Source organism: Panthera pardus, unplaced genomic scaffold (assembly GCF_024362965.1).
Source record: "Panthera pardus isolate Hobbes unplaced genomic scaffold, ASM2436296v1 HiC_scaffold_2, whole genome shotgun sequence".
Taxonomy (NCBI): Eukaryota; Metazoa; Chordata; class Mammalia; order Carnivora; family Felidae; genus Panthera; species Panthera pardus.
The window spans coordinates 40,417,110-40,444,425 of NW_026526765.1; the positions used below are offsets into that span (position 1 = coordinate 40,417,110).

At 42.0% G+C, this 27,316-nt stretch overlaps 1 protein-coding gene across 8 annotated transcripts in view; it reads right to left on the reverse strand.

Moving 5' to 3' along the window:
* Positions 1-27,316, reverse strand: part of ARL15 (ADP ribosylation factor like GTPase 15) — a 553,398-nt gene that overhangs the window by 390,335 nt on the left and 135,747 nt on the right. Inside the window, exon 1 of one of the 8 annotated variants that reach the window (XR_008423696.1) lies at positions 13,583-13,762. The exons of 3 other annotated variants lie outside the window; for them this stretch is intronic. Coding sequence is in view for 4 of the 5 variants with exons in the window: in XM_053906986.1 (XP_053762961.1) it covers positions 13,583-13,630 (48 nt within the window). In the remaining variant the exon portion in view is untranslated. Of the gene's footprint in view, positions 1-13,582; positions 13,764-27,316 lie in introns of those variants that run through there. 4 more of the 8 variants (XM_053906986.1, XM_053906985.1, XM_019464335.2 and 1 more) reach the window with 4 other exon arrangements.

Genomic DNA, 27,316 nt, shown 5'->3' on the forward strand with positions numbered 1-27,316 from the left:
CAACACCACGGCTCTTTCTTCTTCCCCAACCCTTCCATCTTTTCTGCTGACCAACCACAGCCACACGAGAGCTTCCCCTCCGGGAACAGCTCTACCTCTGTGATCTTAAGTTCATAGGCCCTTTTGTCGGACCACATTGAACTCCCAATGACACATTATTCAGCCTCAAGATACCAGTTCCTTGCACATCCTTTACTTCCTGTTTGCCCTCCTTTCAGTAACTCAGCTCATGGTCTATGGCGTCAACCATTGTCTTGCCATGGTCCTAAATTCCTCTATCCCGTTATCCACCCATTGACTCATGCTGGAAAAATCCTAAACCTTAATCTAAGGGCCTACCTCTTGAAACCTACACCCAAACAGCTATAGAGAATGGAAGAAAAAAAATTCCACCACCCTACATATTTGGGTCATTCAGTCATGGCTTTTGACGTCAACAGTCTGCAGCAACCAACACTTTGGGATCCCTGGTCATCACTCTGCCTCATACCTCACAGAAGTTTCAACCCCACTCAGCTCAAACCCCTACCCCACCATATTTCAGTCACCATCAGCAAAGTGACCTTCTCTTTTACTTCACCAGCATTTAGCCATCTCAAGTTGGGTCCCATGTAAAGAGGAAAGCCACTCCTCCAGTTCTGGCTCTGGTGTCTGCCCTTTCACGGTACCATTCCTTGACAGACTTAACTGCAGCAGTGTCCTCTTCTGACCTTCCGCTAGGCCTGAGTGCCCTGGCCCAGGTCAACCCTGATGCAAATCCAGCGGCCACTCTTCAGTCCTTATTTCCATGATCTCTGGGCAATACTGAACACCACTGGCCACTTCTTCCTTCTGGAAAGTCTCCCTTCTCAGCCTGACTCCACTCCCCAGGCTTCCTTTCAATCTTCCAGTCCTCTCTCAGCCTCTTTTTCTGGCTCCTTTCCTTTTTTCTGATCCCACACAAAAAAAGGAATGCCCACTATGTGCCAGCATTAACTGAGGCACTGGGTTTCCTCGGGATTCTTCTCTTCACACTCTACACAATCCTCCCTGGGCGAGCTTGTTCATGGCTGTGGCTTCAGGTATCACCTAAGTAGTGAAGACTGGGAGGTCAGATGTTAGCCAGACCAGAGTTCAAGTTCTGCCAGTTTCTCTTGGTACATGCTCTGTGAGTCTTTAGCCTGGATGGGAGAAGTCCAGTCGCCCCGATGCAGCCTATAGGAAGACCACGTGAAGAGAGATGCCCCAGGAGTCCACAGTCTCCCAGCACCCAGCTATTTGGGGATTCCCAAGCACAAATGCCAGACAAGTATATGAAGACTTGAGGTGACCCCAGCCACCATGTGACTGTAACTTCATAAGGGCTCCGTAGCAACAACAGCCTAGCTGAACTCAAGTTACCTCCCGATTCAGGAGTAAAATAAGTTGTTACTGTCTGAAGCCGCTCTTAAGATGGTTCGTTAGCTCACTAATAGATAACCAGAACAGTTATCAAAACAAAAGCGCTAAAATCTTTGTTCTCATCTTCTACATCCATTTGTGAAATTCCGACAATCCTTAGAAGCATCTACTTTTGGGCATCCCTCCTGCTCCTACCTGGTTGTGAATACCACCATTTCATTCCAGGATCAGGATGGCATCTTCTTAACTGGCCTTCTTGCTCTGGTCTGGCCTCCCTTTCTGATCCTTCACAGTGCAGGAAGATCTGACCAGGTCACTCCAGGCTAACTTTGAAGGTTCCCCTGAGGTGACCCCAGCTGGGCTCTGCAACTTCATGTGGAGCCACTGCTCTCACCTCTGCCCCAGTCACACTGAGCCCTGGGAGCTCCCTGAAGTGATGGGGTTACTTACCCCCGAGTCAGTGCACAGGCTGTTCCTTCTGCCCAGCCCTGCTTGTCACTGGGCCAACTTGCCTTCAACACTGCAGATTAAGAATGACTCCTTTGGGAAGCTCTTTTGAGCCCTCAAGTTTCCTTTCATAGGCTCCCTCAGTTACCTTTGTTTTCTTCTAAGTGGAATAGGCCACTCCAAGATGTAATTGCTTATTTTTCGCCACCAAGAGTGGAAGTTTCCTGACAACAGGCCAATGTCTCACTCACATGTATATCCCTAGTGCCAGGGCCACATCGGAACATCAAAGGCTCATAAAAATTGGAGTTGTTTGAGTGAATGACTGACAGAGTTGCCCTGATGCAATTTATCCCTTAAGTAAAATTAGAAGAATGGGAGAGATCACTATTCCAGGAAGGATATCGAAGGACTAAAAACTTTTGAAATGAAATAAACATTTGAGGTCACCTAATTAATCCCATCTTTTTATAGATGAAGAAACAAGTTAATGAGACTGACTGGTTTGCCCAAACCTCCACATCTGGTTGGTGGCAAAGCCAGGAACAAAATCAGGTCAATTAACTCCCATGGTACCACTTCAGCATGTCAGAATTTAAGTGAACCACACAGCTGAATAGTGCAGGAATTTCAGAATACGGCCAGGAACTTCTTCAAGTTAAAAAAAAAAAAAAAAAAAGCAGCTTTGGACAACTTTAAATTTCTCTGGAGTACATAGCCGTCAGAACAGGTAGACAGAAGAACGGACAATACAAGAAGTATAGGTGAAGAGATAAAATAACTGGAACTCTTATACTGGTAGAAATCTAATTGGTACAACCACTTTGGAAAAGTGTTTTGCAGTTTTTAGTAAACCTGAACATAGATATACCCAACGAACCTGAAATTCCACCGTACCCAAAAGAAATTAATATTGCCACCAAAAGTATGTGCTAGAATGTTTGGACCAGATTCCAATATCAACTGAGAAGGGTCTAAATGCCCAACAATACAACAGATAGACTCATAATTACATTGCAATGAAAAATAAATTGCTGATTAATGCAAGAAGGATGAATCGTAGGCATGCTGAAAGAAGTCGTAAATATATTTTGACTCCATTTATGTCAAGTTCAAAATCAGGCAAAACTAATGTATGTCAGTGCTGCCTGGCAAGGGACACGAGAGCCTTCTGGAGTACTAGAAATGTTTTACATCTCTATTTGGGGGTGATACCAAGACTCAGGTACATATACATTTATCTAGACTGAGGCATCACAGTAAAGTGCACAATTAAATTGAGTGAATGAGAATTAGAAATAAGGTATTCTATAAAGCTAGCATGCACCTGTGTTCAAGTAGTACAATGTATTATCTCATTCAACCCTCAAAAAAGCCCTAAGTTTTGTAAATAAGATTGTTTACTAGTCACAATTGCGGTCTTAAAAAATCTGAATCAGAATAGGAGGGAAGGAGGGAGTAAAAAAAAAAAAAAAAAAAAAAAAAATAGTTCAAAAAAAAAAATCAACACTCTCTTTGGGATTTTTCTTTTTGTGAAAGAAACCAAAAAAAAAAAAAAAAAAAGTTTTATCCAAGGTCAAGGACTTTTTGATGTCTAGCTCTTAAAGAGTACACAACGTGTTCCTACACAATGTTTACTTAACGCCACAAAAATTGTACACTGCCAGTTTTGAAGAAAACTCTCCAAGGTGTCACTGATGGGGGGAGGAGGTGGGAGAAATCAAGGACATACATAGAAGCTCACTTTATCTACACTTGCCTACCCCTCCTTCTATCGATGCCTTACATTGAGTCCCATGGACTCATACCAATCAGTTCAGAAAAATCTAAGGTGATTTTTTTTTTTTTTTTTTTAAGAATTTTACAGTTTCATTATGTTGTTATCACAGAGGCAAGCTCTCATGCTGTCTGAATCTTGCAAAGGAGAAAATTGTAGTTTGGAGTGATTTGTCTTAGATTAGGTTCCTGGTATTTGGGGTTTTAGAAATAAGTACATTCTAAATATATACTTACATCCATACCAAAAAAAAAAAAAAAAGGGAAAGAAAGAAAACCTGGAGAATATAGGAATATCATCTTTTTATTCTGCTAGGTAATGACATTGAGAGAGACACTATCATTCACTATCATTTCAGAATAGACAGTAGATTCTAATACCTACAAAAAGTTGGGAAAATATTGCAAATTTAAGTCTGTAAATTTGTAATTATTTTGCAACACTTTCCTGATTTTTCTATTTTGCTATGGACTGAGATTTGGAAAACACCTTAGATCACACAGGTAAAAGGAGGAATACCTAGGAATCGAATACACAACTTCAAGGTTCTTTTCTTCTCTGCTGCAAGGATAGGTACAGTTTAAGATCACGGACATGTCACCAACCCTTATAACAACCGAGGCAACTGTGATTACTCCACTCCTCCTGACCCTCAGTTTCCCCAACCACAAGACAGGAACAAACATTCCTACACCTCTCAGGGTTGGAGAAAAGTCTAAAGGAACAGTAGAATCCCATAGTAAGCACTTCCTGCAGAATCTGAGAGTAAATTCTCAATCAATAATCATCATCATTATCACTAACTTTATTACACAGCTTTGACTTAAACACTGGCTGATTATAACCAGGCGCTGTTCTAAGTACATTACAAATATTAACTTATTTAATCAGTGTCAAGAGCTTTAAAACGCAGGTACCTTTTGACCCTACAAATCTACTCCTAGAACTTGATCATAAAACAAAAATACCCCAGAATAGAAACACTGGATGCAGCAATCCCTTTTAGAGATTTGCCATGTACATCCACATATTAAAGGCTGTGCAATAAAGAAACTTGTTTAACTTTGTCTGACCCAGTTTTTAAACTTCCTTGGCACTGGAACTCCTTTTCATACTAAGATGTATTTAAATACCACAGAACTACGACTCCTGACAATATACTGGCATAGAATATCCAGGAATTTATGCAGAATATTCAATTCAGTGTTATTTATAACAGCCCAAATTGGAATATAAAATATTCAATGGAAAGGTGATTAGTTAAGAAAATTATGGTCAGTATTATAATGCAGAAGATCAATGAGGAGAAACTTAAATTTTAAATATTCATAGATGTAAAAAGCAGGTTATAAAACTCCCTTCATTACGATGCAGGGTTGAAAATGTTAACTGGCTCTTTGTGGGTTACTGGATTACAACTTTGTCCCTATCGTGCTTTCCGAATTTCCATTTACTTTAATAATAAATACGTTACCAAAATAATCCACATCCTTACATAGGCAAGAATATGTGTATGTAGATATACATATATTAGTAGGAATACAAAATGATTATCAACTGTAAGATAGGAATCCTAATACTGAAGTGCAAGCTTTATAGGATTTATTGTGTAAATACTAACAAGTAAACGTGTACAAACCACGCCTCCAAACCAACACCTATTCTCCTCCGAGCTTCTCACAAAATCCAAATAAGATCTCTACATATAGAAGCATGAATGTCATATCCAAACCAGAAATATGAAAAACCAAGTATCTACTGATACATACAAGCAACATTTATTGATCTCGAAAACAGAAAACATGTTTCAAAAAGGGTGGTATGTTACCATTGCTGTAAAATTACATTCACCACATCATTAGTATATTTGTTATACGTACATGCAAGTATAGAAAAGGAAAAAAACAGAATGCTTGAGAATGAAACCCACTAACCGGCACAGAGAAATGGGAGCAGCAAGCTTTAGCTCTAGCCTTAGAGTTCTTTTGTTTTTTAAAGCAGAGTTTTGAAGTCAAAAATCACAAGATGGTAACAACTGTTAATCAGAGAGGTAGGTACACAGAAGTAGGTTGTGTTGCTTTCTGTATTTTCCTGAATACTTGTACTCAGGAATATTTGTATTAAAAATAAAACTCTGAAAAGGTTGTATTTTGTTTTAGTTCCTGACTCCATGATCAGGGGACTGATTAGGAATAGGTATAGCCCTTCTGTGCCTCCATCGATGGTCCTGGGAAGACTCTGGACGGTCATCCACTTTCCCCAAGAGTGAGGCTAGAGAGGCAGCTAACGCTGTTGAAAAACCCCCAGGAATCCCTCTTGGGGAGACATAGACACAATTACTAGGAGATAAGTCCTCAACCCTGAGAGAAGCAGTCCAGAGGTCAGAGCAGTGCTCAGCAAATCTAGGTACAAAGGAACCTGATAAATAGACCATTCTGCAAATCCAAGTTTTCAAACAGTTCCTCTCAAAACCATGTAGTTGTAACGCGGCTGTGAGCCAAAAAGCAAAACGCCAATCTTTATGCAAAAGAGTAGAGGAAAATGGATAAACAAATGAAGGCCTTGTCACCCCAAGGCACAAACTCGGGCAGTTGCCCCAGCAGGAACTGGGCTATCCCTGAACTCCTGAGAGGGCTTCTCCCGAGAAACCAAGTGACCACAATCAAGTGAGCCCTCAATCGCCAGCACTGTGTCTATGATTCATGCTGCCCCTCTCATCCTCTCAACAACTATTATTAGGTGGGCGGTCCTAAGGGCTTCTAAGCATGGGCTTGGAATCCGCCAAGCCAGACTCACTGGCTAACTAACACTCCACTGGCCAATATGCCACCGTCCTGAACCTCAAGTTCCCTCTTTCCTAAAGCAGTGTTTTTGTAAGATGGTAGCATCTGATCAACACGACTGATGGGGAGATTAAGTCAGGCGACAAGAGTGAAACGCTCCGCACCACACTTGGTACACAGTCCCCTCTTTGATTCTGGTGGTGGGCAAGAGGGCCAGGGACCCTGCCCTGATGCAGGTGACAGAACAGCCATCACCCTGGGCCACTCAAGGGAGAGTCACACATTGCTAGCACTAGAAGTCAGAAGTGGCTACCTCATTTGTGAGGCCCAGTGCAAAATGAAAATGTTTGCAAAGCATCAAAAATCAAGAAGATGGTAACCCCAGAGCATTAAAGTAAGCGTGGGGCCCTTCTAAATGTAGCCCCCATGGCCACACGCCCTTGAAGACAGCCCCGCTAGAAGTCCATGTGCTCAAACACTTCGCAGACACTTGAAAATGAAGGTCGACAAGCACGGAGCTTCCTAAACTCATCCAAACGCTTGAAGCATTTGGGGAGATGCCAGGGGGAGAGCCACAGCATAACGAAAGGGGGCTGAGGCTTGAAAATAGAAGCCCATCGTTAATTCAATTTGTGAGAAGTTATCAGAAAAAATACTGTTTGTTCTCCGTGACAGTTAGCAGAACTCGCTAAAAGTCTTTCCAGTCTACAAATTCTTAAAAACAAAGCCAAACAAAACAAATACGTTCTTTATACTTAATATCAGGGGGCTGTGCCCAACTGAAATCTGTAAGCAAGAGGCTACGTGGGGCCTAGGGTCTGCTGGGGACAGCCTCCCTCCCCAGGCAGCACTTGGTAAAGGAGCATAGAGGACCTCAGAAAAACTGGCAACTACCTCCTCCATCTCAGTGACCTCTTCAGAAAAGAACTGGGGCTTGTGACAGGGAAGAAGGTGCTCCTGAAGTGACAGTAGGGGGCTAACAGGGTTGCCCAGAAATCCATTTGTGGTCACTTGATGAAACATTAGATGCTGAAGGTCACCTCAGTGACCAGACTTAGGACACTATGGGGCAGGAAGCTCTGGACACATTTTTAATATTTATTTTGAGAAACAGAACATGCATGCAAACAGGGAAGGGGCAGAGAGAGAGAGAGAGAGAGAGAGAATGAATATATCTGAAACAGGCTCCAAGCTGTCAGCATGGAATGGGATGCTGCAGGGGCTCAATCCCACAAACTGTGAGATCATGACCTGAGCTGAAATCAAGAGCCAGATGCTCGACTGAGCCCCCCAGGCTCTCCCCACATCACAGTGCTTTCTATCCAGCCTTCTCCTTAACACTCCATTTAGAAGGGCCAAGTCCTTGAGAACGAGAGAACGTGGATCAGTCTCTTCAAGTCTCCTGGTGTTTTACCCTTTACTTAAGCAGCAGCACAGTATTTACGTGAAAAACATTGTAAGAATCTCAACCATCTCCCAATAGCTTTTTTTTTTTTTAATTTTTTTTTTTAACGTTTTTATTTATTTTTGAGACAGAGAGAGACAGAGCATGAACAGGGGAGGGGCAGAGAGAGAGGGAGACACAGAATCGGAAGCATGCTCCAGGCTCTGAGCCATCAGCCCAGAGCCCGACGCGGGGCTCGAACTCACGGACCGCGAGATCGTGACCTGAGCTCAAGTTGGCCACTTAACCCACTGAGCCACCCAGGCGCCCCCTCCCAATAGCTTTAACACCAAGCTGGGAGGAAGTCCGCAAGCCCAGCTCTATTACTTGCTAGCTGTGTCAGCCTGGGGAAACCACCTCTCTGAGACTCATTTTAATACCATTTCTCAGGAAAGTGCTTACAATGCTGTCTGGCACATAGTAAGTGCTCAGTAAATGTTAACTGGTTTATCCTCATAACTCATACTTAACTCCCCATACACACCCCCACCATGCCAACAAGCATATGGCTTAGGCTTCCAGAGGGCATCAATCATTTCTCCTGTGGGTCTTTTCCTAGGAGTCCTATTTCAAGACTTAACACCGCAGCAATGGGGGTGCTTGGGTGGCTCAGACCATTAAAGCATCTGTCTCCTGGTTTTGGCTCAGGTCATGATCTCTTGTCTTCATGGGTTCGAGCCCTGCATCAGGCTCTGTGATGTCAGGGCAGAGCCTGCTTGGGATTCATAGTCTCCTACTGGCTCTCTCTCCTCTTTCTCTGCCCCTCCCCCCCACTCACAAGGTCTTTCTCAAAATAAACCTTAAAAACAAAAAAACAAAAAACAAAAAAAACAAAGGACTGCAGCAACAGAATCTCCAGAACCAGAGCTAATGCCTCTACATCAGAGTTACTGCTTAATGGTACAGATGTTCAACCATTTTTGCAATGACAACTCCAGATGGTTAATCTGCATTTGCATTATTTTAATCTTATGATTAATAAAAGAATATTTACATGACTAATCCAATTACAGTTAGGACTAAACAATGTTTGGCCTGTGTGTTATAGTCCATTTGTCCACAGTCCGAACACATAGCTTATGTTCAGAGTCCTTCAGAGTTAAAAAGCAGCACACTTTAAACATAATGAAACACCAGATTCAAATGGGCACATTTACAACTTACTAGAACCTATAGGCTCCATTCTTTGAAGTACATCAGGAGTTCCTGTTCTTGGTTAGTCAGCCCAAGTTCCATCACCATTTACAGAATAAAAACCAATCTACCTTCTTTCTCAATCTTCCCCACTGACACATAAATCTTTCTAATGGCAGGTACAGCCTAGGACCAAAAAACTAGGCTGGGTTCACCAATCTCTACAAGAAATCTAGAACCCTGGCCTTAAATTCCAAACACAATATATAAATGCAGTGATCACTGGTTGACCACTAAAAATGCTTGATTAGTCATGTCTGCTAATTGTCACATTTTCAAGTCTAACTCTGCATTTTAGTTCACAAGAAAACAAAGACACGTAAGATGAGAAACCTAGGAGAAAGCCAAGGAGCACATTAGAAGCTGTCTCCTCTCCTATGCACCTTATGCAACCTGTCCTGCCACAGACTCCCCTAGAGCCACGTGCCTGGCAGTCCCACAGCCAAGGGGATCTCAGCAGGGAGCTCGTCCCCCATGACTTTCAGGGCCATGCACAAAGCAGGGGTTCCATAAATATTTGTTGAATGGATTAATGAAAATATCTAAAGGTGGTTTATTTTCGTAAGTATTAAACAAGCAACGGTCTTGTGACATCCTACTTGCTGATTACTGCTCCAAACCTTTCCACATCCTGGCACTAGTTTAAAAGTTAGCCCGATATTTACCAGTGAGAGGTCGTTAAGGTCTTAAGGTTTAAGAATAAGTAATGTAATCACAATACATTAACATTTCATATCTGAAAAACAATGTGCTGTTTATATAAAGCCCTTTCCCTCCATGATCTCATTTAATCATCATGGGCAGGATACAAAGCAGAAAGTTTTAGGGTTTTGATGCCAGGACGAGGAAAAAGGTAAAATCCTCACCAATCGATGGGAGTGAAGACAAAGAAAATTTGAAACTGAAAGGAATCTAGAAGTTGTTCTTGTGCAACCTCCCAGGAAAACCTGGTAGATGTGTCTCTCTTTCACTACAACTTGATTTTCTCCTACTTATTCAAAAAGCTCTGCACACGGTCTTGCTAGGTCTACCTGTCAAAAGAGAGTAAGATTTGTATTTCTCTGATGATAAGTGCTGTTGAGCATCTTTTCACATGCCTGCTGGTCATCCGGAGGTCTTCTTTGGAAACGTGTCCATCCATGTCTTCTGCCCATTTCTTCAATGAATTATTTGGCTTGGGGGTGAAATAAGTCAGGCAGAGAAAGACAAACATCCTGGGATTTCATTCATATGTGGAATTTAAGAAACACAATAGAACTGAGGGTTGCTGGAGGGGAGGTGGGTAGGGGGATGGACTAAATGGGTGATGGGCATTAAGGAGGATACTTGTTGGGATGGGCCAGGGTGTGGTACGTTAAGTGATGAATTACTGGGTTCTACTCCTGAAACCAGCACTACACTAGAGTTTAAATAAGTTAACAACAACAAAAAAAGGGCAAGATGCTGGTCCTGCCTATTGGAACAGGAACAAAATCTTTACCCACAAACCTGACACATGTGAACATGGCCTTTAAGGTCCATCATGAAAATGGAGAAAAGGTATGCGGCCTCCTACAACAATTTCCTTAACTGGAAAACATGAGATTTTTATATTTAAATTGCCACCAGGCTACACAAATAATCTTGATAATCTTGAAGTGTAAAGGATACATTCTGCATTCCCTAGAACAAAACACCTAATCCAAACAGATTTTATCTGGTCTCAACTTAGAAGCCAGTGAGAAAAGTAGAATTGTCCCTCTGTCTCATTCATTTCAAATACTGAACACTGGCTGATATTTAATTATTTAGAATTAGCAAGCTAGCTACTATATCTCTGAACTGAATTTAAAAACCCTGTCTTAAATATTAAGGCATTATCCCTGTCCCTCGCCCTATTGGTCACCTCTAATTGAGAATATTTAAGAAAATCAAAAGCAACCTCAAAGAACAGAGAGCTTCATTTGTTTTAATATCCACAGTCCTATTAAAAGCTGTTAAAAAATAGCACCTGTACTTTTCTCTGTTCTATTCTCCTCCAAATGTAAAAGGTTAAGTGATGACATCCCATCCAAAGAACAATGGACAATACATACAGCTCCCTCTTCCAGTTTCCAACAGCAGCAAGAAAAGTCAAGTACCTGATTAAAAAAGAAAAGACAGCACACACCAGTATTCCTGTCAAGTGCACGGACAGGGAGCTCGCTCTAGCCCACAAGCTCAGCAAAATCCGAAGAGCGAAACTCTTAATGAAAGGAGCATTTTTTTTTTCCTGGAAGTCAAAGAACTTGGGAGTTGGTTTTAAAAATGAGATCCCAAATGCAGTCAACAGAATTGGGTTTTTTTTCCCCCCTAGAAACTGGTTTCTAATACACACCACATAAAGATTATATACAGGCAAATAAGTCCATTTGAAAGGCAAGAAGAAAGGAATGATGTGTGGCACCTCATTTCTTCAGAGTTGATAAGAAGTAAACACAAAAGACCACCTCAGGAGAGGTGTGTCTTTTTAACTGAAAAATTAGATGGAAAAATTGGACTTCATCCTTAAGGCTTTTCTTAAGTGTTTTCACAGGGGATACTTGGCACACTCATAAAAACTGACTTACTTCCTTTAAGACTTTTCTCATCTCCAATGAGTAGCCAATGATTTTTATGTAACAGTTTCACTACAGCTGTGATTTTTTTTTTTTTTAAAGCTTAAAGGGACAAAATGATATTTTTAGTACCAATGCAATAGGACGTGTGGGGGCGTGGCAGGTAAAAATCAAAAAGCTGTGTCAAATTTGGGGCCCAGTGATTGTAAAACAAACCTGTTAAATTGACAAAGAAATGAATCTACTTTTAAGGTACCCTAAAGCCCCACAAACATTCATTCACCAACTTCAGACAATCCACCTAAGTAATAAACCAATTTTCAACCCCCAACCCCCAAGTGGTTAGGTGGTTTTGGCACCTCAGCTTTGTGATGCTATTTGAAATTTAAAATTCACCCAGTAAAAGAAATAAATACAATAGTCAGAACCACCTGACTTCCTTTCTAGGCACTACTTAAGTATCCAATATTAGCTTTCAGTACTACAGGTAATTACCTTTCCTATTTGATTAATTATCCCAACAAACTCTGGCTTTGAGAACTACAAAACAAAACCATAGCATTGTATTTTACAGACAGGCTACAAAATAATCGGTTATTTAATTCAGAAAACCTAAGGAACACTTGGCAACTCAACCTACATGACACTTCTAATTTTAAAGAACACTCACAATCAGATAACCTCCTTAAACTGGCTCCAGTTGTGGGTGGATAATGTCCCTTTATCACAAAGATAACTGACATCAACGAATGATCAGAATTCCAACTCAGAATTTTTTGTCTCTGCTCCACACACAAGGTCATGCATAAACTTCAACCAGCATCCTCCCCCACAAAAAACACAAAAACAAACAACATCAAACCACTAAGCTTTAGGGGAAACCTCTCTTTCACATAAACTAGAATGAGTCCAAATACGAGAAAACATTACAAAACCAGCCCGTATCCAGCGTTTCTTGATCATGAAAGCATTCACAGTCTTTCTTAGAACAGCATTAAGTTTAATTCCTAGAAGGCACTAGCAAATCTCTGCCAGGCCAATCTACAATCAACCGTCTGCATGTGTCCAACAAGATCACAGAAGGGTCAATGTTTTTAGCCAGCTACTTCAACTCTGCGTAACAGCGGTAACAAGGTAAACCTGGTAATTGTATAGGACTGAACACAGCCAATGTCAGTGAGGATCCCCCTGAACACAAACGTGCAGCTCTAGGGAAACAGAATTTCTGGAACAAGACATGATGCTTGCATAATTCCACAAAAACTCGAGTTCATTATCAAAATAATGTCCAGTCCCAGCATTGTGCTGACACTTCCCACCTAAACTTCTCAGCACAAGCCTGGCCTAAAAAGCACAGCTGGGATCCAGGGCATAAGCCACATGCACCCACCACAACAACGGTGGGACAATGCCTGCCCTTACCCAGTCCCGACAGGACCGCGATGTAGTTTAGTCCCGTCTACTTTACGGTAATGTGCTTTTAAAACCTCACCGCGACCGAGGTCATAGCTTTAGAGATCTAATAACAACCAAATGACTGGGGCTGCCGGGCACTTAGTAAGCCATTCTGGTTATGGCTCTTTAATAGTACCTGGAGTTCTGCTAAAAGAGAGAGCAGAAAACTCCTACCTCCCGGGAAAGAAAGTCCTCTGCAGGGAGCGCAGAGGGAAGCAAAGAACCCGATTTCGGGCAGGGGATGTCCCCACCTCCGCGGCCCCATCTCCCTGGCAGCCCCAGCACGCCCCTCTCCCCGCAGCGCGGTGGCCGGGGCCGCACGTTTACCTGTCAGCTCCGCCACCCATCTCTGCCCCGCCAGCCGACCCTCCGAGTCCCAGCAAAGCTCTAGAGCAGGCTGCAGGAGAAAGAACCCCAAAGGCATCCCATCCCAAAGAAAGAAAGCAAAAAGGCTGTTCCTCCAGGCGGAGGGACATCGGGCACGTCGGACCCAAGAGGCGACACGCCACCCCTGCCCCGCACCTACCAGATAATCCATGTACAGAAACGCCTCAGTTATTCGGAGATCAGACATCCGGCAGCCTAAAGCATCCGGAACGGCTCCGAACCCGGAAAAAAAAGCAGCTTCTCTGGCTGCGAGCGAGCAGCCCCTGAAAAAGCCAGCAACAACGAAAATAGCCGAGAGCGGCCGAGCAGCCGAAGATTACACAAGGGGCGCGGCGATTGGCCGGGCGGGCGGGCAGAAGGAAAGGAGAACGCTCATTGGCTGCGGTGCCTATAAAAAGCGGGCCACTGCGGGTGGCAGGAGAGAAGCGCGGGAGCGGCCAGGGCGCTGGTTCCTGTGAGCTGGGTGGAGGAGGGCGGGGGCTAGGGCTGCGCAGGCGGAAGAGCGAGCCGGGAAGAGCGGAAAATCTGCCGGTGCTGCAACTGCCCGAGTTCTGCGTGCTTCCGTAGCCGCCTATTCGGGGTAGAGCGGAGCCGAACTGCGCTCCAGTGCACAAGAACCGTGGTGTCCCCTCCCACCCCCGGTAGGAAGCCAGTCCTGAATCGGGAGGCGTGGTAGCCACCGACACCTAACGCCACTCTCCGGAGTGATTTCCTGCGGCCTCTGCGGCCTCAAGAGAGCCCCGAAGGGGCGCCTAAGGAATGTACTCGGCGCAAGCAGGCCTGTCACAGGGGCAGCCCCTCCCGAACTCGGTGACGTGAATCTTGGAAGCGGACAGCTCCAGCCTGAAGTCTCTCAGGGTACACAGCAGCTTAGCGCACACAGCCAGAGGTAACCCAAGAAGCTCCCTTAGAACACCAGGTTGTCCTCAGAATCCACTCTCCACCATGGGAGAAGAACAAAGTTGAGGGTAGTAGACCTCAAACACCAGAAAGAAACGGTAAGGTCTTTGCATGCTCTGAGTCCAGTTACACCGAACACAAATCCATCACCCCTAAAGAAAATGAGCAATCGAACAAGCAGCTCTCTGACAAGACCCATGTAATACGGTATTGCTGCCCTGGGTAAGAAGTAAGAGCATAAGCAGGTGCGTTTCCTGGTAAGTAACTTGGAAATTGGCATTGGAATTTTGCCATTCTGTTAAGGGGGCGGGGGTGCTGTGTCAGTCGAGAAGTTAGAGAAGAACACAAAAACACACGGGTTTTTTTTTGTTTGTTTTTGTTTTTTGTTTGTTTTTGTAAGATTTAGCCTAGGAACAACCACACAATGCCAGACACGGCAACTTAGGCTCACATGACCGGTGAAGTACCGCAACAGCCTGCTCCCCACCCCTTCATAGCTTGAGAATGAAGGGCTTGCTCTCACCTATGTTAATAATTAGGGCTTCCATACAATAATGTATAAAATGTCAAACTTCAACTGAAATCTTTCTGAACAGACTGCCTGACTGTATAAATCTATTAGGGGATGAATTTTTATTTTCCCCTCAACTTGGCACCTTCCCTTTTTGCATCTTCAAACATGGATTTCCATACTGGAAGCTTACCTGCACCTGCCAAAACAGTTAATTAGGTAACAATGAAATTCACCCCAAATATGCAAGAAGGGAGTGCAGACCCTCAGAGGGAGCTTCAGGTTAGGAAGCCATGTGATGTGGGGGTATTCGATCTCCCCTCTCTCAACCTGTTTCTTCTACCAAACAATGAGAATTCCTGTGGCCAGAGGATTTTTTGAAGTAACTAAAGGCCAAATATACACTTCGTACAGAGCGTGACTTTGTTGATCCAACTTATACACAAGATGGAGTAAATTGAACTTCTGCAGCAATTTCAGTGACTTTTGCCTATGTAGGAGCTAACTTAACTCAGTTGCCTTAAACCATTAAATCAATTTTGATTGATTTATCATAAGGCCAAGAACATGTGGATTTAGAAGAAACTGTGACCTGGATTCTAAGGTGATGGACTTCCCTAAATGTACAGCACAACTGGTTGAAATTGCAGACGTGGAAGTCCTTTTCAATTTGCTAGCAAAAATAATTCAAACCGATCAGAAACCTTTTGGGTTTGATTTTTCCCTTTCCTTGAGTAAGCATATTGAAAATAAGATAAAGGAATTGAGTTAGCAAAGAGACACCTTATGGTCCATGGTCTCGGTGATATTTGAGGTCTTGAAGACTGCCAAGTCAGACTCTGAAACAGCCTGTCAGTTTCTATGCAGGGGAAGAGAACCACTCAGGAGCAGCTGCCTTCTGCCTTTCCTTTAAAAGCTAACCTTAGTGGGGCGCCTGCGTGGTTCAGTCGGTTAAGTGTCCACCTCTTGGTTACAGCTCGGGTCATGAACTCGCGGTTTGTGGGCTCGAGCCCCACATGCGGCTCCGTGCGGACAGTGCAGAACCTGCTTGAGATTCTCTCTCCCTGCCTGCCCCTCCCCGCTCACTCTGTCTCTTAAAATAAACTTGAAATAAAATAAAATAAAACTTAACCTTAAAGAATCCTGAACAGAAGGTTTTTAGGCTAAACATAGTTTAACCTACTTCTCAGAACGAGTAAATGGGCTCAAAGCAGGGAGATGAAAGAATTTGTTCCAAGTTCCAAAGGCTGCACCATAGTATTTACCATATTCCATACCATTTGTACATTATGACTCACACCAAGGAAAACCTTGTGTTTGATGTACTAAAAAATCCTATATTGCCTTTTGGAAAAGCATCTCAACCTAAAGCTTCAGAACTCCATATGGAGCACATTTATCCGATTAGGTGCTACTCTTCTGGGATGTATATAAAACTTTGTGCAGAGGAGAGAGGCTACCTTGATTATTTGGTATGAACAGATCCCACACTTCCCACTATGCGCAGCTGCAGTCTTAGCTGATAGCTGTTGCTATTGCGTAGCCACCCCAATATGTGCTTTAGAAAAGCGTGGAGAGGTTAGAATGTGCTCACCTCACTATGTGCCAATTAACAGGCTGCAGTCTTGAATAAGACGTGGTCCAGTAACATAGCTGCCTTTGCTGTAACAAGAACGACCCTCTTCCAGACACCTAAGAAAACCTATAAACTCATGAGGCAGTTGCATTACCACACAGATTGTGAGGAAAGAGCCGGTCACTGTTGCCTGTTAAAAGCAAGGAGAAATTCTTTTGACAGTCCATAGTCTACAAGTCTATAAAGACTGCTGACTAGCCAGATTTAGAGAAAAGTTTGTTGAAGCGTCGTTTGTAGGAAACAAATGCATGTTTCCAACTTGGTCTCCCAATTTCTACCATCCAGGAAAAAAAAACAATACATCCATGGCAATTTCCATCTACTTTTTTTTGTTGTTCGACGTGATTTATGGAAAAATATAATCTTTGCTAGTTTTGTATCATGCACTCACTTTACATAAACTTCACTATATCCTGGAATTTCATAAATGTTTCGTGGCTATATACAGCTCTATAGAGATGTACTATGATAAATTCCTTATTAGGTACTATTGTTAATATTACAGTGAATGTTTGCTTATAGGATTGTCCACATCTCCTTATAAGAATTATCCTAAGAATATTCTAGAAGTGAGTTATTGGTACAGAGGGTATGAGCACTTTTAATACTTTACTAGCTTATAGCCTTTCTTCCCCTGGCCCCAACTCCAAAGCAGGCAGTGCTTCTCTTGCCTCATTCTTGCTTTGAGTATATCCTTTAATAGCTGAGAGATGGTGTATTTCATTAGAAAGACTCTTAAACCACGGACCTTCTTTTTCAGAACTGGTGGTATCCAGACACTAAATTCTGCAGAGGTCACTGGGCACTTTGCCCATTTACTGCTTCCAATAACTTCTAGGACCTTAATATTTTCTTCTCAGCCCTGCTTTTCTTGTTCTAGGTGGTCAACCATTCACCCACCTCCAGCCACCTCTGATTTACCCCAAACCTCTTCTCTGCTTCCTATACTTGAAAGGAGTACCATTATGTCCTAGAGGATGAACCTCCTATGAAGCTAACAGAACTTGATTCATAAATGGAAGAGGTCAGAAGGAGGTTAGAGGCTTGAATTAAGAGTAGGGTTTTCCAGGGGCACCTGGGTGGCTCAGTCAGTTGAGCGTACAACTTCAGCACAGGAGGGGATCTCACGGTTTGTGAGTTCGAGCCCTGCATCAGGCTCACTGCTGATGGAGCCTACTTTGGATCCCCTGTCCCCCTCGCTCTCTGCCCCTCCCCCACACGTGCTCAAAAATAAACAAACCAAAAAAAGGATTTTCTGCTCCTGGCATGGTCATGGTGGCCTACAAAGTACAGGGAACCCTACTTGTAATGGATTCTTGCAGCTAGGAAGTTTTAAGTCTAAAACATCTCCATGTCAGCTTAAACTAGTTTTGTCTCCAGCAAGTTGATGTTCAAGTCTCACATGTCTAGTTTTAAAGATTAGTGGCCTGGCAATCATGAACATTTGCTACTTCTTAACTAAAGGAGCTTGGGTAGGTCACTCGTTCCTTCCAGGTTTCTGTTTACTCAAATATAGAGTTGCACTAATCACGGATGATTAAGGACCCTTTGGGATCTAGAAGTCTATACTCCTGGTTGGGGGGCAAGGATTTGTTCTAAACAGATAACTCCCCTCTTCCAAAAAGAATTTGCTGTGTCTTGGAGTATGAAACCAAGACAAGCCATTTAAAATGAAGAGTCACGGGGCGCCTGGGTGGCGCAGTCGGTTAAGCGTCCGACTTCAGCCAGGTCAGGATCTCGTGGTCTGTGAGTTCGAGCCCCGCGTCAGGCTCTGGGCTGATGGCTCGGAGCCTGGAGCCTGTTTCCGATTCTGTGTCTCCCTCTCTCTCTGCCCCTCCCCCGTTCATGCTCTGTCTCTCTCTGTCCCAAAAATAAATAAAAAACGTTGAAAAAAAAAAATTTAAAAAAAAAAAATAATAAAAAAAAATAAATAAAATGAAGAGTCACCACCTAAAATGGTAAATAATTATATGAGAAAAAAAAAAAAAAAACTAGATCACACAAGCAAACACTACCTAAGCACTAAATATCAAGCTATGGCAATCCTACAATACCTCCCCAGGATCATTGAAAATTAGTACTGCATTGTTGAAGTTTCCTATTGGCATTGTGACAAATTTCCACGTACTTAATGACATAAGACGCAAATTTATTCTCTCATCGTTCTGTACACTAGAAGTCCTGGTCTTATGGGGCTAAAAATCAAGGTGCTGGCAGGGTTGGCTCCTTCTAGAGATCTCAGGGGAGGATTCCTGATCTCTTCCAGCTTCTGGCTGTTTACATTGCTTGGCTTTCAACCATATCACTCCAGTCTCTGCGTCTGTGGTCACACCGCCTTCTCTGTAGTCTAACCTCTTGTGCCTCCCTCTTATAAGGGCAATTGCATGTAGGGCCTACCCAGATAATCCAGGACAACCCCTAGTCTCAAAATCCTTAATTTATCACATCTACAAAGTTATTTTTGCCACATAAGGTAACATTCACGGGTAACTTTGGAGCCATATCTAACCTAACACCCTGATCTTAAGATATACAGGAAAAGCAAATACTCCCATGGAAATCCAAAGTGACGAGCACAATTTACTAATGCCTACGGAATGAGGTAAACTCTCAATTTCAGAAAGAGTTTAATTAAAACTTGGTGGTGCGGCCCCAGGATACTCTAATTCTGTTTAGACAGTTTGTAATTCTATTTACTTGTCCTCTGGCATTTGAGTTTTTCTTCCATTTTTTTTTTTTTAATAATCTTGAGAATTCACCTACCATACAATTCACCCATTTAAAGTATATAGTTAAGTGGCTTTTTGTGTATTTACAGATTTGTGCAACTATCACCACTTTTAGGACATTTTTAATCACCCCTAAAAAATACCCTGAGCCTTTGAGCTATCACCCTTCACCCCCTACCTTCACTCCCCAGCCCTAGGAAATCACTAGTCCACTTTCTGTCTCTACAGACTTCTGTTCTGGACTTTCACATGAATGGAATCCTATAGTATGTGGTCTTTTGGGATTGGCCTCTTCCACTTTGCATAATATTGAAGTTTCCTCCATGTTGTGGCACGTACATTCTCTCCTATGGCCAGATAATATTCCCTTGTATGGCTGTGTGGAGTTTTCCGCATTCATTCATCCATTGATAGACATTTGGATGGTTTCTACCTGTAAGCAATTTTGAATAATGTTATCCCTCTACTTTTGCTCAAGACAATATTAACTTTTTCTTCAAAATCTCTTCTCCCTTTCCCTTCTTTATTGACCATGCCTAAAAACTTTCTTCATGGTAATATTGTTCTAGAGCAGTGGGTCCAAATATGAATGGTATTTCTTCCAACATTTAACGAGTTAAAATTTTGTTTCTCATAGTCTGATTTGTTTCTCACAGTCCATAAATTCTTGAACATTAGCTTCTTCCTATTATATTCTTTTTTCTATTCTAGGATATAGAAGGATAAATCTTTGAACATACTTTAACTCTACAATGTTCATCGTGGTTTTGAACTTAAGTTCCTTGCAAGTCTTTGAATAACCAAGAGTCTAAGCCCTACTTGATAACCATATTATAAAAAAGACCAGTATGGTAAACCAGAAGAATCTGCTACCTACCTTTAATTGTGAAGTACTGTTTCTCAATGGAGATTTCAAGAAATGAAAAAAAAAAAAAATTTGGAAAATAAAGGTGCTTTGGAGACTGAGAGGAACTATATAGGGTCATTTGCTTATTCATATTGGAAGATCAGTTTTGAATTTAATAACCAAACCTTAAAAACCAATTCACATTGTATTAGAAATCTGTTTTAACAAAAACAGTTTACGACATGTCCTTAGTGCACCCAAATCAACAAAACACCCATTAGAAGCTAAGAGCCCTAGGCAATGAAAGGTAATGTATTAATTTCCCAGGACTCTAATTTACAGATATCTAGCCATTTCTTTTAAAAGCTAGAACTTATTTTAGCAATTCTCTGCAAACAAAACTGACACGATTTCCCTAATACCTGTGGCTTTAAGCGCTCAGTGACAGCTTTCACAGGTTCACAATTGAGAACCCACATGACTCTTTGTATAGGATATACACCGTTTTCACGGCTTCATTTTTTTTCTGAATCCTTTTCTCAGCTGTAGAAACTACATATTTGATGTTGTTTTAGGTTGGGTTCTCCACGAGACAAATGCACAGATGGCTTAGGAGAAAAGGTTGATTAAGAATTAGCACCTGTGGAAGGAGAGCTGCAGGACTTGAAGGGGCAGGGGAGGGCACAGAACATTATGCACACCTGACAAAGCCCCTACCAGTTTTAGGGGAAACTCCAGAGCAAAAGGTGCCCATTAGGGAGTCCATGCTGGGGAGAAAGGACTAGGCCCTTGTATGGCCACCTCTCTCAGTCACTGTCTGGGAACAGCCCCAAGAAGAGCCCAGGACAAGCATGACCTGGGTTTGAAGGCTCAAGTAGAGCCTGAAGAAGCTGGAGACCGTACGCTAGTCATACTGCAAGTGAGTGGAGTCGCCTCCAATGCTGCATCTCCATGCCAGTCACGTGTGTCAGCACATCAACAGCCTGTCTCACCTACAGCCCTTGCACCAAAGACAGGTTGGTTATTAAGTGTATATAGACTTCACTATTAACTACAACCAACCCTGTTGTGTCAACGTGCTACTGCCTGAACATACCTGCGATTTCCTTCTGATGTGGTCAGCTATGAATGTGGGGAAAATAATTCAATCCTCCAGGCTCGGTGATCAATATGCTGAAATCTCACAGCAAAAAAATCACAAGTGAAATAAGTTTCCAATACTATGTATTAGGTAGTTGAGGTGAGGCCTTTCCTTCTCTAATTCCAGCTGATCTATTTTCCCCTTGTATTGCTGTACAACAAGATCCCAGAATCTATGGAGACAGATGAAAAAGCAGGCCTCAAGCCTGCCGTAGAGGAATTTCCGATTAATAGAGAAACAGGATGAAGAGTTGCTTCAGTGTCTGAGTGATGGGAACTCAGTGAGGTCTTGTCAGACTTCTTGGAGTTTTGAGGAGAACTCTCAAAGAAAGGAGAGCTAGGTCTTGGAGGTTTTGTGAGGGGAGGTGTCCAAGTGGGAAAACAGCATGTGAAGGATGGATGGGTAGAAGTAGGAGAGATTCTCTAGCTGAAAGGAAAGGAGAGTTTGGGCCCAAAGTATAGGATGTGAACAAGATAGCTAAATGTGTGGCAAGGATAATTTGAGAGTTAAGATTTGCCCAGGATCTTCTCTGCAGATTACTGCCTCTTAACTCACCACATGGTGTTAGTGACAAGTCGACTTTCAGGTCCTTTCTGTGTATCTGCCCAATTCTGGTACTCAAGACTAATGTAACTAAGGCAGCTGCACAGGTGAGCAAGTCTCAAGAAGTGGACACTTGCTTTCCTGGATGGTTTCTAGGCGATCACCACTCACTGGAATGTTTCCAAGTTGCTTTCTTGTAGGTATTTCAATACCTACTTTGAATACTTCCAATTTACAACTTGGTCTCTTTGAAGACTTACATGTAAATGTCTTAATTCAAAATTAGCGGTGGACTCAAAACAGCTTGCAAAGAGTTGAGAAACAATACAAAACTACAGCACAAAGCCAGTGAAAAGTATGGCAGTTGTGCCATCTAGAATGATCATATCCCAACATGAGATTCTGAGTCTATATAGTTTAAACTAAGTAAGACAAGCATGTAAGCACTCTGGGCAAATTAACGGGGGTTCATTCATTCTAACAAACATAAGTAGCACCTGCTGTATGTTAGGAATGATAGGAAAATAAGGTCTCTGCTCACAGGGAGCTTAATCTCTAGTGGATGGAGACGAGTATCAACTAGGGATAAGTGCTATACAGAATTAAAGGGGTGTACTAGCAAGTAACTGAAACAATGCTATAGACTATGGATGGCATCTCTGTGGATTTTGTTTAGCACTCCTGTCCGATAAAACTTTCTGTAATGATGAAAGTGTTCTATATCTACATTGCCCTATTCCGTAGTATTAGCTACATATGGCTACTGAGCACTTGAAATGTGGCTGAGGCACTGAATTTTTATTTTAGTGTAAATCTAAATAGCCACATGTGGGTAGTGGCTATCATTAGACGATGGAGGCATGAAGTCACAATATGGAGGTCTTCCATTTAACCATGACATTAACTCTACTTAATTTCACCTCCCCCACTAGCCAATAAAGGAATGAAAAGACCCACAAAGAAAACTGAAGACACCTGTATAGAAGAGATCAACCATCTCAGAAAGCAAAATGAGTAAAGAATTGGGAATCAATACAGCAGAACAAAGCTGAAGCCTAAGTCCTGGAATCAGGAAAGCCAGCAAGAAGCAAGCCGATTCCTGCCACAGAACTCCCATCAGCTCAGGAATAAGAGGCACCTGGTCCTCAGAGCCGGGAGAGACTGAAAACATAAAATAGCTGTGAATCTTTAAAATGCACATCTGAGCACCCTTATATGCCTCACTAAACGAGGCCTGGTGACTACCCCGCTGGCAGCCTGAAAGAAAACCAGAGTGAAAATTTACCCCCAAGATAAAACTGAAGAGGGCTTGACCTCAGGGACACCAGATAAGACATAAATGCCAAGAGTAAATTCAGTAGAGATGGAATAAAGCTGAGGAAACCACCCAAAAATGATAAAGAAGCAGTTTGACCAAAGACCATTAGAAGATCAGCCTGGACGATCAAAAGGAATGAAATCTTGCCATTTGCAACAATGTGGATGGAACTAGAGTATATTATGCTAAGCAAAATAAGTCACGCAGAGAAAGACAAACACCATATGATTTCACTCACATGTGTAATTTAAGAAACAACAGATGAACATAGGGTAAGGAAAGGAAAAGTGAGATTAAAACACAGAGGGAGGCAAACCATAAAAGACTAAAATACAGAGAATAGAGGGTTGCTGGAGGGGTGGGGGTTGGGCTAAATGGGTGATGGGCATTGAGGAGGGCACTTGTTTGGATGAGCACTGGGTGTTATATATAAGTGATGAATCACTAAATTCTACTCCCGAAACTAATACTACACTGTATGTTAACTAACTTGAATTAAAAAAAAAAAAAAAAGAACATTAGCCTGGAAGTCTAATACCCCATTACATGTTTTAAGACAAAGAGAAACAACAGCAATAGTGAAAAGAAGTCACCAGATAATTTTAGCAAACATTCCACAACCCAAAACTATGTGTTTACAGACCAAAAAAACCACAGAGGTCCAGAACAATAACACATCACCATCAAAGAGGTAATCATTTAAAAACCTTCCTACAGAAGCACCACTCCAGACAGATTTGCTATCAGATTTCATCAAACACCTCAGGAACAAAAAAAAAACTCCAACCTTAAGACCATTCCAGAGTTGGTTTCTTTTCTCCTTAGCTTGCAGATGGCTACCTCTCGCTGCAGTCCTCAGGTAGTCTCCATGCACACCCCTGCTGTCTTTCTAGCCTTGTTGCCTCTCCTTATAAAGGCTCTAGTCAGCTGGGTTTAAGGCCCATCCCACCAGCCTCATTGTAATTTAATTACCTCTTTAAAGGCCCAGTCTCCATAGAAGCTTTCAGAGGTACTGGGAGTTAGTGCTTGAACACATAACCTTGGGGATGGGAAGACAAAGCCACCCCATAACAACATTCGTGGGGTACAACCTAAGAACAAAAAGAAATTTATTCAGATTGATGAAAATGTACAGCGAACATATTCAGTGTTGAAACATGAAAAAACCTTTGGTCAAGAGAATAAACTGGTGGTTGACAGAGGGAAGGGAGGTGGAGGGATGGGACAAATAGGAGGAGATTAAATGATACACACTTCAGTTATAAAATAAATAAGTCACAAGGATGTAAAGTATAACAGGGAATACAGTCAATAATATTGTAATAATTTTGTATGGTGATAGAGGGTAACTAGACCTATCATAGTATCATTTCGTGATATATAAAAAATTTGAGTCACCATCTTGTACACCTGAAACTAATATAATACTGTATGTCAACTAGAGACACCTGGGTGGCTCAGTCAGTTAAGCGTCTGACTTCAGCTCAGGTCATGATGTCAGAGTTCGTGGGTTTGAGCCCCCCCATTGAGCTCTGCGGTAACAGTGTGGAGCCTGCTTTGGATCCTCTGACTCCTTCTCTCTCTGCCCCTCCCTCACTCTCTCACTCAATACTGAATAAACATTAAACAAATTTAAAAAAATATTGTATGTCAATTAAAGTTCAATATTTTTAAAACCTTTGCTTTAAAGTCAAGGGGTCCAAAGAGCAATGGCTAACTTACAACACCATAATCACATGCTGTGGGATAGCTGTTTTATAGAATTCTGATCCAGTGGGCTAAACGCGTAAAATAAAGCTTTGGCAACAGACCTAAGTTTCAATCCTGGGCACTTTATGACCTATGTGACCTTGAGAAAGATACTTAACCTCGGAGACTCAATTTCTCCACTCTTAAAATGGAGATAAAATATAGGTAACTGCCTCAAAGTTGTGAGGATTTAATGACAATGCAGGGAACTCTCAGGTACTGGCTGTTCTTCATCTCTGTGCTGAAAGCTTCGTCGGGGACTTTGAGTATTTCAAAGACCATGCCTTTGACTTAGTCTGGAAAAGTGGAAGAATTCTTCTTCCACCACCAACACTACCTAGGATCTCAGAAAAATACTCAACTTTGTAATGACAACAATGCCCTTTTAAAAATGTTGGCGAAATGAAATAAACTAAGCAAAAGGGTAAACTGAAGAGAGTGAGAAGACGAAATGGCTTTTGTCGATTGTTCTGTGGCTTTCACGTGTGACCCAAAATAGAATCAAAAGAATGTGTGGGCAGTCCAGTGAAAGCAGCCTGGCTTTGTGTGCCACTAAGCTCTATATTTTGTGCCATCTATGTGAAAGCAGGTGAGGGTATCAGGAAACAGCTAAAGTGAGTGATTAACTATTACATTTCCCGGACACGTTTCATTTGGCTGTGTGACTCCAGCGCTGACTTGCATTGGTGAAAACCACCCCCGCACTCCGTCAGGTGAACAAAAGCTCGTGTGTTACATAGTGGACACAAGACCACGTCTCCGTGTGACAGAGGCCCAGGCAACAGAAGCATGGGGTCACGTCACTTTGTAGCAGAAATAGCCACCCTGAGCACACGGCTGTTGAGAGGTAGAGTTCTCATTGTGTCAAAGTGGAATAACTGATAAGTTCTCATAGGAAAAGGCTGTGCTGGAAGAACTGCTTTTAATTTCAAACTCTTAGCCACTTGTTTTTATAAATGTTCTCCATGTAGTAGAATATGACTTTGATAATGTCTAGACCTCTAGACAAAATGTTCCAGGACACATACAAACCATCAAGATGATTGACCCCTCTTATCAAGGAAAAATAGCTATTTTGTCTCATATTTTCCGGACAAATTTAGAAAGGAAGAAAAGTAGCAAATGTTGCCTGTTCCATAACAGTACAGACTCTTGCTAATATTAAGTGAAAACTCAGTTTATACCCTTTTAAGAAGTATTAGATCCCTCATGTGATAACTCTTGGACAAGAAGGCTGGAGGCTCAGATTACTCAGTCATGTCATAGCATGATTAACAATTTTATTTTTCTACAAGCATATACTTCAATAAGTCAACCATTTATTTATGATAAAAAAGTAAATTATAATAATACTGAAGCCATATGCAACTCTTATTCAAAATTAAGAAACTGAGGGGTGCCTGGGTAGCTCAATCAGTCAAGCCTCTGACTTCGGCTCAGGTCATGATCTCATGGTTTGTGAGTTCGAACCCCACACTGGGCTGTCTGCTGTCAGCATGGAGCCTGCTTTGGACCCTCTGTCCCCTCTCTCTCTGCCCCTCACCCACTTGGACTCTCTCTCTCAAAAATAAATAAAAACCTTAAAAAAATTAAGAAATTGAATATTGCATTGTTTCTCTGTCAGCCCTAACATTCTTTTTTGAGAAGTAATTAACACTTATTAAATGTTTGGTTATTATGACTGATGGGAGAAAAAGTGGGCCTTTGTTTCTTTCCTGAAATCTCTCAAGAAAAGGCTGCAATCACTGAGTGTATAGAGGAATATCATTCACAGGTATGAGTGATAATGTTCACAGGGTATTTTATGGTACAAAGCAATAACAAAGTATTCCATTCTCAGGATATCAATGGTAATTTTATTTTCTTATTTACTTATTTTTATAGTTTTTTTTTTTTTAATATAATTTTCTGTCAAGTTACCTAACATAGAGTGTGCTCTTGGCTTCGGGAGTAGATTCCCACGATTCATCGCTTAAATACAACACCCAGTACACATCCCAACAAGCGCCCTTCCCAGTGCCCATTACCCATTTTCCCCCTCTCCCCTCCACCCCCATGGGCCCTCAGTTTATTCTCTGTATTTAAGGGTCTCCTTTGGTTTGCCTCCCTCTCTGAAACCAGTTTTTCCCCTTCCCTTCCCCCATGGTCTTCTGTTAAGTTTCTCAAATTTCAAAGGTAATTTTATGAAAAAGATTTGACATACCAGAATCCTAAACTTGATATGTTACTCTCAAGATGTTTAAGAATTATATGAACCAATGAAACACATGTGACAACACAAGCCTGTTTTTACACAGGAAAGCCTCTGTTGAGGATTATTCTTATTACAGACAAAGGCCTTTGTCTTGAGTCTGGGATGAGATAGTTGGTCACTTTAAGGTGTGTTTATTTCTATTTTACAGGAATAGGAGAGTGGTAGTAATCTCCTCAAGTCTTACTTTTCCTTTGGTAGTTCTATTTGAGTTACTAAAATTTCCTGTTATTTTTGTGTAGAATGCA